Below are 14,745 nucleotides of genomic sequence, written 5' to 3'. Positions count from 1 at the left end.
AACCGGCGAAGATGTTCCATTAGGGGGGTCCACGTTTCGCAAGCGTAGAGAAGGGAGGGAATGACCGTGGCCGAGAAGACCTGAAGCTTAGTGCGGAGCGACAGACCAGGTAGCTTCCACACAGCGTTACGCAACCGATGAAAAGATATTGCTGCTCGACTGATTCGAAGTGAGACCTCTGCTGTTAAACTGGAGCCAGTCATAAGCACACTGCCCAGGTATGGGAAACTCTCCACTCTCTCCACAACTGCCCCATCACCGATCGGGAGTTGTGGGGGTGGAGTGTCCGATGGTACAAAATATCCAGGCAGGTGCTTAGTTTTGGTGGGGCTGATGGTAAGGCCCCACCTATTAGTGGCACGCTCCAGTCTCAGCAGCAGCGGCTCCAACTCCTCCTCTGACTGAGCAGCTATTTCCAAATCATCAGCATACATAACGTGGTTGAGCAATAGGGAGCCATCCCTTGACCGCACCCGGGCATCGATCAGCCTCCCATTGTATCTGTACCATATGGAGATTCCCCCGGTACAGCTATTGAAGGCTTCACGAACTACGTGGTCAAAATAGATGTTAAATAATGTGGGAGCCAGAGGACATCCCTGTCGCACCCCAAGGTGTACAGGGAATGGCTCTGACTCCCGGCCACGTAGTTTTACCCGGGCCCGCTCACCATCATGAAGGTCCTTAATGATCGTGAGCAGAGGGTCAAGTACGCCAAAAGCACGAAGAACGACCCAGAGCCCAGGCCTACTGATGGTATCATAGGCCTTGACCAGGTCAATAAAGCAGAGATGTAGGTCTTGTTGGAATTCCCTACACCTCTGCTGTAGCAGACGGACACAAAATATGGCATCTGTGCAGGACCGCCCTATCCTGAAACCGCATTGAGGCTCCGCAAGCCTCTCCTCAGCGTGCCTGGCAAGGCGATGCTGAATAATCCTTGCCAGGACCTTTGTGTGGCAAAACAACCCCCTACCTCCTCGCGGTGCCGGACGGGCAACTCTGTCGTGGACAGTGCTGTGGGGGGAGATCCAATTTTGATTGGCTCCTCCCCTCATGGCATATGTGTCCACCACAGGGGCTAAACGGGGGCTCTGGACGGGTGCGAGGGGCTGGTAACCCCTCCACCTTCAATTAATTACCACGAAACCACGAGTTAAACTGAAATATGTATATATATACACACACACACACAATTACCATGTTTGATATTCGTCGGAGCACTGCAGTCTCTAATAACGTCACTAAACTCTCTGAGCCTCTGCCTTCATTCAGACTGTCAACTTTTATCTAGTCACAGTCGGTCGCGCTTCACTCTTTGGTCGGCAGCCGGAGTCACCTTCAGGATCGATGCTTTGCCTCTGCTCGCAGTCACCACGACCTACGATAAATTGACACTTGTCGACGAATATTCCCGCGACGAATTCTGCCAACAAATTCAACACCGGTGTTGGCTTTGTGTAAAGAGGGGGGCCGCGGGGTGGGGAGGGGGGGGGGGTGTCGTGCGGGTGGTATCGTAGGGTGGTAGCGTAGCGCGGCTGGCACGGGGTTTCTAGTGCAAAGCATGAAATGGGGCTTTCCCCAGTCCAACTTCAGCCCCCGCGGGGCCCGTTGCGGGCATGTCGCGTGCGTCATCCTCCTCTTCCTCGCACAGCCAAGGCGCTTACGTGCGAGCGGCCATCTTGTCCCCGGTGCCGGATAAGTAAATAAATAAATTCGCCTCTCAAAAGAAGTGTAGGAATCGAACAGCACGTTAACCCAATCGCAGCAACAACAACCCGCCCCATTCGCAACTGAGTGGCGGCGATGTCACCGCGGCACTCGTGCCAGGCTAGGTGCGCTTTTTAAGGCCACGTGAAGTGTCGAATGCCCGCTGGCGAGTGGTGCCGTGGGTTGACCGATTGAGATGACTGGCGCACACAAACACGCGCACGGCCACCGCAGTCGCTTTCCGCCGCTCGCGAGAGGCCATTTTCAGTGACGCCTCTTGACGCGCCCGCGCGCGTGCGTCGCAGGTATCCCCGCGTCACTCCCCAAGTGGCTCCCCGCGCACCAGCATCACGGAGGAGAACTACCTGAGCCCGAGGCCCTCGTCCCCGTGCGGCAAGCGACGGCACTCGGGCGCCGACGCCTCGGCCCCCTCGCCGTCGCGCACTCCCTCCCCGCTGCCGTCTCCCCGCTCGCTCGGCCTGGCCGAGCCCGCGGGCCCTCCGTTCCTCACGCCCGTGCCGCCCGGAAACGGCTGCGGCGGCGGTGGAGGAGGAGGAGGAGGAGGAGGAGGCGGCGGGGGCAGCTGCTCGCCGACCGGCGCCTCTCCCGACTTGGGGCCCGTGCCGGGAGCCGCCGTGCTGGACATCTCGGAGAGCGTGCCACCAAAGGCGCGCCGCACGTCGCTCGACCAGGCCTCGGCGGGCGGCGGCGGCGGCGGCGGCGGCGGCGGCGTTGGCGACGAGAGGGACTCGCCGTGCGACAGTTTCCAGCAGCACTGCGCCAAGAAAGATCTGCCGCCCGTGCTGGCGTCGCCCGCCTTGCACATGGCCGGAGACAACTTCCTGGCGGTGCCGCCGCTCTTCTCGTGGAAGAGCAAGGTGTCGGGGGGAGGAGGTGGTGGTGGTGGTGGAGGTGGCGCCGGCAGCTGCGGAGGTGCGAGCCACATGCCGCTCTTCAGGTGAGCGCTCGTCCTGCGTCGTGCGCTGCGTCGCGCCCCTTTGTCCTTCCGCCGGGTGGACGAAGGCCCCCCCCCCCCTCCCACGCCGTGCTGGTCAGTGCAGGTGGTTGAAGTGGTGTCCAGAAACAGTTTGAAAATTTGGCTCACTGATGTTTTCCACGGCCGAGTTTAGAGAGTAGGGCATTAACCACGGAGCCTCCTCCGCACTCTGGGTGATTGTCCGTGTCACCCCTTTTATCTGCCGGTGCACCCGTTCGCCAGTGTTTACCCTTAGCAAGCGCCCCTTTTTCCACTGCCACATCTGAACCGTGCCAGCACGCGTCGCTCCCGGCACGGTGGGTTATCCACTCGCTATTTTTCCGAGCCGAGCCGCAAAGGCACCGCCGAGTGTCCAGAATCCTTTCCTTGCCGAGGGCCCAACGCGACTTTCAGATACCTTTTTGACCGGGGCCACGCGTTAGCGCGCACGCGCCTCCGTCACGGCAAGCGAAGGCCCTTGCAGTGACAGAGGCGGCGACTTGAGAGTGCTAAAGTTAGAAACGCAGAGTGTCACCCGGTCGGACGCATTCCCCTGTGATACCACTGCGTAGGCTCCCTCCCGGTCGCGCCGTGTGCCCCCCCCCCCCCCCCCACCGTGTGTGTGAGTGCGCGTTGCTGAGGGCTGTGCCACGTGGCGTTCCGTTCAATTGTCCCGACGGCGGAGCACGCGGAGCGCCGGACATTGTGCTGCACGCAAACTGTTCTCCTCTAGTACCCGATTGGCGCGGCTAAGACGCTCGCAGCGACACGCAGTGGAATCAGAATCTTTACTTAGCAGCGAAGCTCTTGCAGGGTATCGTTTGCGTGGCCGTTTCGAAGTTGGTGGCTTTCGCGTGAAATTTGGGCCGTATGAGACGGAAGTTGCTGCCGGGGCCGTTGTACGACCGAAGCGACGATCGTGATGCGGAGTGCCACGTGGTTCGTTCGCGTCAGGAGCACGTCGCTGCCATCCCTGGACTGGCAGCTGCCGAGCGCGGCCGGGCCGTACGAGCTGCGCGTGGACGTTCAGCCCAAGTCGCACCACCGCGCGCACTACGAGACGGAGGGCAGCCGCGGTGCCGTCAAGGCCACCACGGGAGGGCACCCCGTGGTGAAGGTACCCTCCGCGTGCGCCTCACCCTCCGCCTCATCAACTTCGTCCTCCCCATCATCCTCGTCATCATCCTCCACCTATGTCTCCCCCAACGCCTGATGTTTACACATTGCACCAGGGTACTCATTTGAGGTCTAGTCGAGCTAGGGAAGGCTCAGGACTGGTTCAGTCATTCGCCGCAGTGTTTTGCGGCGATGAGCGTGAATCGAACTCGGGTTGCCGGCTTCGTAGTGCAGAGCACTTGGACCACAGGTGTACGCCACCTCGCCCAACTCTCTTCTATCGCACGATCACAGCGATTTGCGTGCTAATATTAAACTATTAAACTGAAACTAAACGATTTGTTATTTGACCAGGTAAGGCTCACTGAGCTGTGTAGTTCTTTTTCAGAAGCCACCTGGCCACAAATGATAGCGAATCGCGTGGAAATTTATAGCAGTAGCCACACACTCTAAACGCGTGACGTTGATTCTAAATGTGGATTGAAAAACCGGAGGACCCGGATAAAAAAATGTACACAACCACGGGGAGAACACGCAAACTCCAAATGTACAGGCACCAGGGTCGGGATCGCACCCACAACCTCCTGTATAGCAGGCGAGGTAGTTAACGTCTCGCCCACCCTGGCATCCGACTCGTTCTTCTGCAATTCTCCCGCAGCCACACTTCCAGGTGCTTCCACGATCCACCAACCTTCGCACTTCAAAGAGATTGCACCTCCACGCGGGGCTTAAACACTGGCGCGGCATGGGACCCAATGGCATGGGGTGTCCAGGGAAGCATTTTTAGTTCCCCCTTAATCTCCCCCTCACCCCCCCCTTCCCCCAAGTTTTTACGCCGGGAACGTCTAATCGGAAATGAACAATTTTTTCGAGAAAACCAAAATTGAGTTGTGGCGAAAAAATTAAAAATGATGGGGATGGGGGGGGGGGGAATTTCCACAGAAACGTAACTGCAGGGGGTTCATATTTCACCTGCCCGGTCGTCCAGATTAATTATCATAATTTGTTGTCCTCTTTCCGTGTCGCCGTCCTGGCTGTTTGGGGCCCGCTCCAGCGCCTAAGCAATGGAGTGAGTGCCGTAGATCGGCAGCCTCGCAAGGGATTGTGGGATGTGCGATCTCATCGTCGGGCAGGGGCGGCCGCGCTCTGGAAGTTGGGGGGGGGTGTTCATGCTCGCGAGTACTTGCCGGCTGTTGCTGGTTGGCTTGCAGGTAGAATCCGCAAAGTTCGCCCACCGCATTGGAAGTTATACTGCAGTATAGTTATGTTGAATATGCATGCAACTACCGTGCTGGCTACCGACTCAGTATCCAGCCTACTGTTCGTAGGATCTCTGTATTGAAACGTTCAGTCATCAACACAATCAGCATTTGTCACCCAGCTTGTTGAAGGAGGTAAATGAGGAATTTAAAATATAATGATTTTGGGGTCGTCTTTCAGCCACATGTAGACACGCCGTGGGTGTCTCTCAGCCACATCTCGACACGCCGTGGGTGTCTCTCAGCCACATCTCGACACACCGTGGGTGTCTCTCAGCCACATCTCGACACGCCGTGGGTGTCTCTCAGCCACATCTCGACACGCCGTGGGTGTCTCTCAGCCACATCTCGACACGCCGTGGGTGTCTCTCAGCCACATCTCGACACGCCGTGGGTGTCTCTCAGCCACATCTAGACACACGTGCACAGTGCACTTTAAAATATTTAGTGGCACGACTCGTTACGGCGTTGGCGATCAACGCTGCGTTCGTCTTCAGAGTGTCCTCATTTCTCACCTTTTAGTTTCCTGTGGGCTCATTTTAATCTCCATCCTCTACCCCCTCACCCACGACCCTCTGAAAAGAGTCTAAAAAAAAATCCCATCTCTCCGGAGATCCCAACCCGTGTGCTTATAAAGCATTCGGTGATCGAGAGGCGTAGCAGTGTCATTTTTTTTCAAAGGACATTGTTACTCACCGCAGAGAACCGTAGCGACACGCCCGCAACTGTACAATAGCCGGCGTAACAACTGTGCCCCCACACGCGCCCTCCCTGCCACGGCCTCGTGGGAGCCTCGGTTCCGATAAAGTTATTTCATTCGAATTTTTACCCTACGTGCGAGATATCGATTAACTTGCGTGCGCGCGTGAGGTGCGTGCGTGATCGGAAGAGGCCGGGGAATGTCGTCCCTTTAGCATTTGGCACTGCTTTTGCCGTAGGCTGTTTAGCGTTTGACCGGGTCTACACCGGGTTCTGCACGTCTTTTGGACATCGCAGATTCTACAAACAATCCCCAAAAGGAAACAAGCGAAGGAGCTGGAATTTGGTTCGTCATTGTCGAGCGGTACAGCACTGTGATCAACAGTGGCATGTTTAGAGGCAGCTCATTAAGTGTACTGGCTTGGTGACTGCAAACATTGATGGTGGATTTGCTTGGATTGGACTGTAGCGGTATTCAAACAAAAATAACCTACCTACTGCAATGCGTGAAGGACAATCGAAAAGCCATTGGCCTGAGATTGCTTGTGGGAGGCGGTGGCGCAGCGGTTAATGCGCTGCGCGACGGACCCGGCACAGACACGAGTTCGATTCCCGCTCACGGCCAACGCCAAATGACGACCATCAGAACCGGTCCTGGGCCTCCCTTAAGTCGACTCAGCCTCAAACGAGCACCCGGTGCGGTAGCGTAAATGTCACCACAGGGGGGACAAAGGCGGCCGGGCGTGGTTGCTGGCCACCCACCCCCTCGTGTGCCGTGCCGGCCTTCATTAGATGCTACTCGCTAACAGCACTCAGCGCCCCAACTAGTCTGTCACGGGCTACTTCAGTTTTTCTTCCCGAACTGGAAGAAAAGCCGATGACGTGCGTGCAAGTCATTGGAAATGGGAAAAGGATAAACATCCCCACTCACTAGTCGCCACGGAGGCGAGATGTTGTGTGCCTCGCTTGCGGAGGCGTTGATGAACATGAGAATTGCGTCTCTAAACGAGCTCTCAGCGCATCCGTCGGTAACGCCCGTGGCATTTGGGAGCCTTGTTTTGCCAAGTCTGAATTTCCTCCATATTGCCCTTTTAATATATATTTTTTAAATTTTCGCCAGAATTCGCTTCATGAAGAAGATATAAAAACCCAGTAATGCACGACTGTGTGTATTAAATTGGATAACGTTTGGCAGTTCATCCAAACACGCGGGTTCTTTTAGTCAATTATTATAACCATGTTTTGGAGCTTTAGCACTCCTCATAATTCAAGCCAATGATTTTTTTCTCCTCAAAACACGACAGGATCTGAAACATACATTTTAAGTGAAAAAATTACGTTTTAAGTTGTTATGATTTAAAATAGATTTTTTTTTTTTAAGTTGGGCCAATTTTTTGTTAATTGACTTCATTTTATAATGAAGGGTGCTGAGTGCCGTTAGCGACTTTCACCTGTGAAGGCCGGCACGGCACACACACGAGGGGGTTGGTGGCCAGCACCACCCCCGGCCGCCTTTGTCTCCCCAGTGGCGATGTTTACACACCGCACCAGGTACTCATTTGGAGACTGAGTCGACCTAGGGGAGGCTCAATGCCGGTTGTGATGATTGTCACATGGTGTTGGCCACGAGCAGGAATCGAACTCGGGTGTCTGCCGGGTTGTTCGCGCAGTGCAGCTAACCGCTGCGCCTCCGCTCCCCACCCCGCACGCCGTGCCAAATGCCAAAGAGCAACATGCCCTGGCCTCTTCCGATCACGCGCGCGCACATGCGCGCACACATTGCGCGCGCTTCCAGACGCATGCAACGTTACAACGGCTGATTTTTGTTGCTCATAATTATCGCGGCATAATTCGAAAGGCATGCGCCGCGTTTCAACATCAAAATAGCGCCGCTGCCAAATTATGAGCCGTTGTGCGAGAGTCCTTTTTCCTTTTTCATTTGATGTGAAGTTTTTATTTATTTATTCGCGCTGTGCGCAAGTAAATAACGTGCAGCTAACCAGCCAAGCCGTGTTGCTCGCCTGGCATGCGACAAGCGGGCTACATCGTTATCTTCAATTAAATTCGATTTTTTTTTCCCTCGTTGTACGTGAAATAGTGCAAACGCCGGTTTACAGGATCAATCACAGTCCCTTGACTTATTTGGTCAGTGGCCGACTAAACGTTTCACTGCTTTGGTCGACCGTAGCCACGATAGCCACGGACTCGGCGTCGGCTGGAATTACCACAGGCTGTCCGCAACACGTCCTCCTGTCTAAACCTCGAATTCCTTGTCTAAAACTTCAGGTGATACGGGCTGCTGCTACGAAGCGTGCCGCCAGATATGGTTGGACCTGACGACGAGTGCTCGGTTTTTTGCCGCTGGAAATCTGGTGAAAGGGTTTCCCTATGTTGGTTTTATCAACTGCCAAATGTCACCTTGTTCATAATCCTTTATGGCTGTGTTCCTACTTCTTATCTCTGTCTGTACGTTCTCCTTTTCCCTCTGCGACACACGTATATAAAAGCCTCCTGCGTTCGATAAACCATTCGTCATGCCGCCTTGTTGTTTCTAACCCGTGTCCACATTCAATGAGTGAATATATTTTCTGAACGTACTCGCCGATACAATGCCGGGTGAGGGCCCTCACCGTGTGGGGTTTATCGTTGCCATACTTCATCACGCCGGTCACTCGGCGGCACCTTTGGTGAATGTGCGGGGGGGGGGGGGAGCAGACGTGGCAACGCAGGAGTACGACGCAGCAATCGATGTTGCTGGACCCTGCTGCCCTCTGCTGCCCACCGCTTGGCAGCAGCCGATGGCAACAGTGGCACGTGCGGCGGCCGCCCGTCCGCTCGCTGTCCAGGCCCAAACCTTGCGTAGCTTCTGAGATCTTGACCACGCCGGGTGCATTCCGCGCGACGTTATAAAATTTGAAGGCGGTTGGCGGTCGTGCCTGCCCACGCCGGCCGCTAATGCCGCCACGCGACTCTGCCGCTCCCCATCTTCGTCCCACAACCGTTGCACGGCCGACACCCGGGGGGTGGGGGTGGGTTGGGGAGGCGGTACTCCCTTCCCAGAAAAGCTGCTCTCTTGAAAGTGTTTCAACTGTGGTGGCTAACGAAGGGATCCCGCAACGCGCCACAGAAATGTAAACGATCACCGGGACATCCGCGCGATTATACGTGCACGTGTACGCGTTGACCCTTGCCCCCCCCCCTTTCCCCTTCTGCTGCCCCCCCCCCCTCAGCTCGTCGGGTTTTCCCAGAAGCCCTTGAACCTGCAGATGTTTATCGGCACCGCGGACGAGAGGCTGTTGCGGCCGCACGCCTTTTATCAGGTGATTGTCGCCGTCATTTTAAAAAGAACGAATTTATTAGATTTTTGTTTTTACGATTCTTAAATTTTTTTTTGCGGCACGGGTAAACCTCTGGCGGCCGGAGGTTACCTGCGTGCGCGCGCGTTGCGTGCTTAAGGCGACGGAGGCGTTATCACTCGCGGCTTCATTGGTTGCGAATGCGACGTCGCCTTTGAAAAATAAGTTAATTTCCTCAGTGGGCTTTGCCTGGGAGGATGAGGATGGTTTAGTTGTTGTGTTTGTTCGTGTTTGGGTGATTTGTTTACCTTGTGCTTTGCACTCCAATCGTGTTTTTGTAACTGACTGTTGTTGTGACGTTCTTGCCCGCACCTACTGGACGTCTGTGAAAAAGAAGAGCTTTATGGCTCATCGGATTCCTCCAGTGTAAATAAATGTTCTGATTCCGATTCAATTGACACGCATTTTTTCACGTTTAATTGGATGAAGACGCCTTCATGTGTGTGTGTATATATATAGAGGACTGCATAGCTTTGGCAGTTGTTGGTAGCAACTGGCTTATGACTTGCTGCCTTTCCAGCTTGGCTGTGGTTCTTCAGAGGTTGAGATGCAATTTTCATTGCGATATTTCGTTTTGTATAATATTAAATGCTGTTATTGTTATTATGAGCGAATTGTATCACCGGTGTTCCAACTGTGCGGTCATCAATTAAATATTAATTTAATGACATTTTATTTATATCGAAAAATATTAATGGAATGTGTCAAATGGTAATTCCAACTCGGCATATGAAATCGTAATGTAATGACTAATAATAATAACTTCGTATGGTAGTTACGTTGGTAAAAACAACATCGGTAATATACAATGTGGAATATTCATGGCATATAAATGCAGATCCATCTCAATATGCATGTAAATGTTTGCACTCAAAATAGCAATACTTTTCCCTTTACCGAGCCGGGTAAGAGCCCTGCTGAAGTTAGCATCGTACGCTGCTCGTCACGATGGGCACTGTGCTTCACTGCCGGAAGCAAATTCCACATTTCTCTGATGGAGACCAGTCCCATAAAAAAAAAACCACCATTGGCTTACCACCAAAATATAGACCGCATCACAAAGCATTGCCCCTATTCCGCCAACCCTGCCACAATGTTGACGATGATGAGTCTCTGTTGATGATAATGATGATGAGTGTGGCTTAATAATTACGATGCATGTGTGGAGATGATGATTACGATGATGACGATCATCATCATAAGTGGATCTCATCAATAATAATATTAATTATGATGATGATGCAAACCCTGTTGTGCTGCCGCTGTTGCGTTTCCGTGCTACCGCTGCTGTGCTGCGGTTGTTTCTGTGCTGCTGCTGCTGTGTGGACGCAGGTCCATCGCATCACGGGGAAGACGGTGGCCACCCCGAGCCAGGAGTGTGTGCTGACAGGCACCAAAGTGCTGGAGATCCCCATCCTGCCCGAGAACGGCATGACCGCCTGGTAAGCAGCAAACACAGTATCGACGCGCACGTGCGCACACACACATAAAGTTCCCCCCCCCCCCCCCTTGTGTAGCCTTAAGCTGTTGGGGCAAGTGCTGTTGCGGAGTGCCTAATGAAGGGCCGGAACAGCGCACAAGGTTAGTGGGGTGGCCAACGCCACGCCCGGCCGCCTTTGTCTCCCCAGTGGAGATGTTTACGACACGCAGACGCACCGGGCACCCGTTTGAGGCTGCGTAGACGTAGGGTAGGCCCAGGACCGGTTCGGATATTCGTCACCGGTGTTGCTGGCCGTGAGCGGGAGTCGAACTCAGGTCGCTGGGCTAACCGCTGCGCCACCGCTCTCCACACACTCGTGCGTGGCATGAGGTTGTAACATGGATGTCAACACGCATATATATACGCACAAACGAGCAGTACACTACACACGCGCACAGCGGACGGGCGTGCAGGTTACGTCACCCGGCGAATGCACATCCTCCCTTGCCAGAGGGGAGCCTTTTAAATGCCTTCATTCCTTCCGGCATTCAAGTGTCCGCGAGCTTTCGAACTCCGCTTACGGGTTGCCTTCGTCGAACTTCTTTCGTGCCGTAACGTAGACGACCGCGCTACTCCGTGGTGCCGGTGGTGCCGGGGGGGGGGACGGCAAACGACGGAGACGGGGGAAGCGTCGCCGTCGCGTGCGTGGGAATGCACGACAGCGATGCGCTATCCGTGCAATCGCAACATGAACGCGCAGTATGTCTGTCTGGCCAGAGCGTGCATTGCGGACAGAACCCAGTTAAACGACCGGTGCTGGTGTTCCTTATCGCAAGCCTCCACATTTCGCGAGCACACGGCTCGGATGAATCGGCGTGTTTTTGAGCGGAGGGGCAGCTTCCAGGCAGCTTCCATTGAGAGCATTGCACAGCGTACGAGTGGATAACGTCTTTCTCCCGACAATCACCGCCATTCCTCGAGTCGAATGCAATGCCGGGCAAGATGTTTGCTCTGGGCAGCTCTGGCAAGCAAATCAGCGGGATAAATACGTGCCGCGTGAGGTTTATTCTGGACAACAAAAAGCGCCACTGTGACCTCTGGATCAGTCCTCCCGTCATGCATTGCACCCCACCGTACGGTGATCTCGCATGGTGGGGCGGGCCGATCGAGTGGTCACAATCTCGCGCCTCTTGCCGTCGCCAAACCTCCGTTTGCGTGCGGAATTTAAACTCTTAAACGAGGAGTTGGCATTGAGGTTGCGGTTCTAAGCGAAGAGGCGTTTGGCGGAGAAGAAATGTCAGCGTGGGCTGATTGCGGGAGCCTTTTTACGTACGTATGTTGAAAGTCTTTTGCAGTGTACATAGCTCTCCCACTGTCATACATCTACTGTCATACCTAGCCGACTATATTCTTGGTTCTTTCGGTAAAGTCACGTAGAAGGGAAACAGTGAAATAATAAAAATGTAATGATAATTGCTTGCGTTGCAGTCGAAACGTCGTGAGAATTTTATTGTTTTATATTTTTTATTATTTTATTGTTTCCCTTCTACGTGGTGACTTTACCGTAAAGAACCAAGAATATGAATCCCTGCAGTCACGAAAGCTTTAAATCAAAACCTAGCCGACTGTCAAACCTCTCCTACTGTCACACCTCTCCAGGCCGGCTCACTGGCACGCTCACAGACCACTCATCTGCCCATCCTTCCATCCGCCAAGATCACAATGATTGAAGTAGCTTAACAGTTTACGGCCGAGATAAACGTTCGAATGGGAGTGTAAACGTGTCATCGGGAAAGATGGGTTGAGATAGGAATTCAGCGGTGAGATAAAGAAAAACATTTTTAGAGTGTGTTTTGGGTTTTGAGCTGAAGGCGAAATGAAGTTACGTTGACGTTGTGGCTGTGAAAGAGCGCCGGAATCCTGGACGAGGGGAAACTGACGGACGGAGATGTTTATCTCAACAGAAGCAGCTTTGTACCCCTAACAAAGGAGAAGGTTCCAAGGGGGATATCTTTCCTTCGTGATGAGCAAATAGCACATCTGCTAACATCACAACGTACTGCTCCCGAGCGACCTCTGGCATCGTGGGTTCCCCATGCTTCACTCTCTGAATTGAACGGTGGGTTCCCCCCGTGCCTCTTTGTCTCCGAATCGGAACGGTGGGTTCCCCCGCGTTTCTCTCCCCAACGCGCGGGGGTCTCTTCACTCTCGCTCGTGGGGGGGGGGGGGGTGGGGGGGGCGCTTCTCGTGTGCGCTGCCCGCTTTGAGGTTCATTTCGCTGTGGCTTCGCCCGAGATGCGTGGGCAGAGCAAACCTCCAACCACAACACCCCCGAACCCCACGACACCCCCCCAGCCCTCCCCGCCCGCCCCCTCCCACCACAACGGAACTACCAAAACCTCCACGGAGAGCCTTGCTTCACAACGATATCTCGAAAAAATTATTTTGGGTGTTTAAAAAAAGACTGCAACAAAACACCATTGACATTTAAAACTAAAAAACCACAAGGAAATGTTATTGTTGTTATTTATTTTTCCGCCTTATTTTTACTCGCATCTTGGCTAGATTTTTGTTAAGTGATGGTAGTCGCGTTACGGGACGTTCGTAAAAAGTAGATTAAAAAAAACGGAATGCGTGCAATTGCAGTGCGTACCGTGGGGTAATGTCTCGCGCGCTCCCTGCATTCGCATTGAGGTCGCCGCCTTATTGGCCTCCGTTGATAAGAGTTGGCATCCGCGTCGGGATGTTTATTGATTGTGGGAATATGTAATTTGATCTACGTCACCCAAGCAACTTGGTGGAAATTCCACGTTTTCATTGACAGCTTGCCAAATCTATCCACAGCAGGAAGACCACTGAGAGTAACGTTACACATATTGGTACCCAACTCGTTTCATCGACCTTGGAGGAATGATCGTTGGGAATATGAATGAAAAAAAACCCGCCCATTGTGAGCCAAGTGTGGTGACCACAGCACCATCTGACCGGATAGGAAACGTTTAATTTTAATTGTAACGTCGTGCATCCCGGTTTTCGCTCGATGAAGAAACAGGACTCTGTCCTGGAAATGTGATGTGGATCTCGTCAGTAAAGTGCGCTCTTTGCCAAATCGGACATGCAGTATCGTGCGTGAGCGTTAGTGGGCATCTGTGTCGTCTTCATCGTTGGCCTCGGTCGATCACCTGCTGGATGAGGTCCTCCTCCAAGCCGGTCGAGGAGCAATTAACTATCACGTCAACTCCGGTCATCCTCGCAGCAGCAGCAGCAGCAGCGGCGGCGGCATTTGGCTCAGCCGTCGAACAAAGGCGGTCACAGCATCGCACAGCGCTTTCAGATGCGCTCCTGCGGCCGTCTGGAACGCTCTTCCTTTTGATATTAGGAAGCCACTGGAGCTATGCACTTCCAAATCTCGATTGAAAGCTCACTGCTTTAGAACTGCTTTTTGTGTTTAGTTTGTTGTCCTTCCACGCGCATTTCCGTTGTCTACGTACGGTGCGAAAGAAGTTCAACATACATGCAAACAGCACCTTCCTTCGTGATCGCTTTACGGTATAAGAATAGCACGGATACCAAATGGACCAAATTGTTATCGTGTTCATCACAGCAGGAGCGAGAATAGATTTCGCGGTAACATAAATCTCCCACGGTCACGGCGTCATTATGCCGTGACGATGGGAGATTGTTGCTGCTGCTGACAGTTTATCGGGTACCTCTCTCTCCTCGCCTTGGCGAGCGTTTGCACGCGTTCCGATGAGCACCCTCCGTGAAATAAAAATAAAGAACTGAAACGCCGATAACGATTCCCAAAACGGGGGTTCCGGAGCGTGCCGTTCCCCACGGCGACTGTGAGTGGGCGTCATCTGATCTTGGCGGGAGGGGGGGGAGGTGGGGGTGGAAATCGGCCTCGTGGCTACGCTGCTATCAACCGGGATTGCAGCCGGCGATAAAAGCACACCGGTGGAGCCACGGTGGCGAGATGTTGACGACCTCGACTGGTATACAGGAGGTCGTGAGCTCTATCCCGACCCTGACGCCTGTTGTATATTTGGAGTCGGCGTGTCTCTCTCTCTCTCTCTCCCCGTGGTCGCGTGGATTCCTTTCCGGGTCCATTCGGTTTTTTCCCCCCACATTTACAAACAAAAGTGCGTTTAGAGTATTTGGCCGCTGCTATGCATTTCCACGCGATAAACCACTTCGTTGAGCTATCAT

General features: G+C 53.6%; 1 protein-coding gene across 2 annotated transcripts in view; it reads left to right on the top strand.

The window, feature by feature from the left end:
- LOC116954089 (nuclear factor of activated T-cells, cytoplasmic 3-like) overlaps nucleotides 1-14,745 on the top strand; it is a 148,431-nt gene that overhangs the window by 59,771 nt on the left and 73,915 nt on the right. For both annotated transcript variants that reach the window (XM_032974516.2, XM_032974515.2), the window contains exons 5-8: nucleotides 2,016-2,668; nucleotides 3,641-3,803; nucleotides 8,991-9,080; nucleotides 10,449-10,558. In XM_032974516.2, coding sequence (XP_032830407.2) covers nucleotides 2,016-2,668; nucleotides 3,641-3,803; nucleotides 8,991-9,080; nucleotides 10,449-10,558 — 1,016 coding nt within the window. The remainder of the gene's footprint in view (nucleotides 1-2,015; nucleotides 2,669-3,640; nucleotides 3,804-8,990; nucleotides 9,081-10,448; nucleotides 10,559-14,745) is intronic.

This window comes from Petromyzon marinus, chromosome 54 (genome assembly GCF_048934315.1).
Source record: "Petromyzon marinus isolate PM22_M1 ecotype Great Lakes invasive population chromosome 54, UKy_Petmar_22M1.pri1.0, whole genome shotgun sequence".
Classification (NCBI taxonomy): Eukaryota; Metazoa; Chordata; class Hyperoartia; order Petromyzontiformes; family Petromyzontidae; genus Petromyzon; species Petromyzon marinus.
The sequence above is the reverse complement of the archived record's forward strand: the minus strand, read 5'-3'. Positions and strand labels throughout refer to the sequence as shown.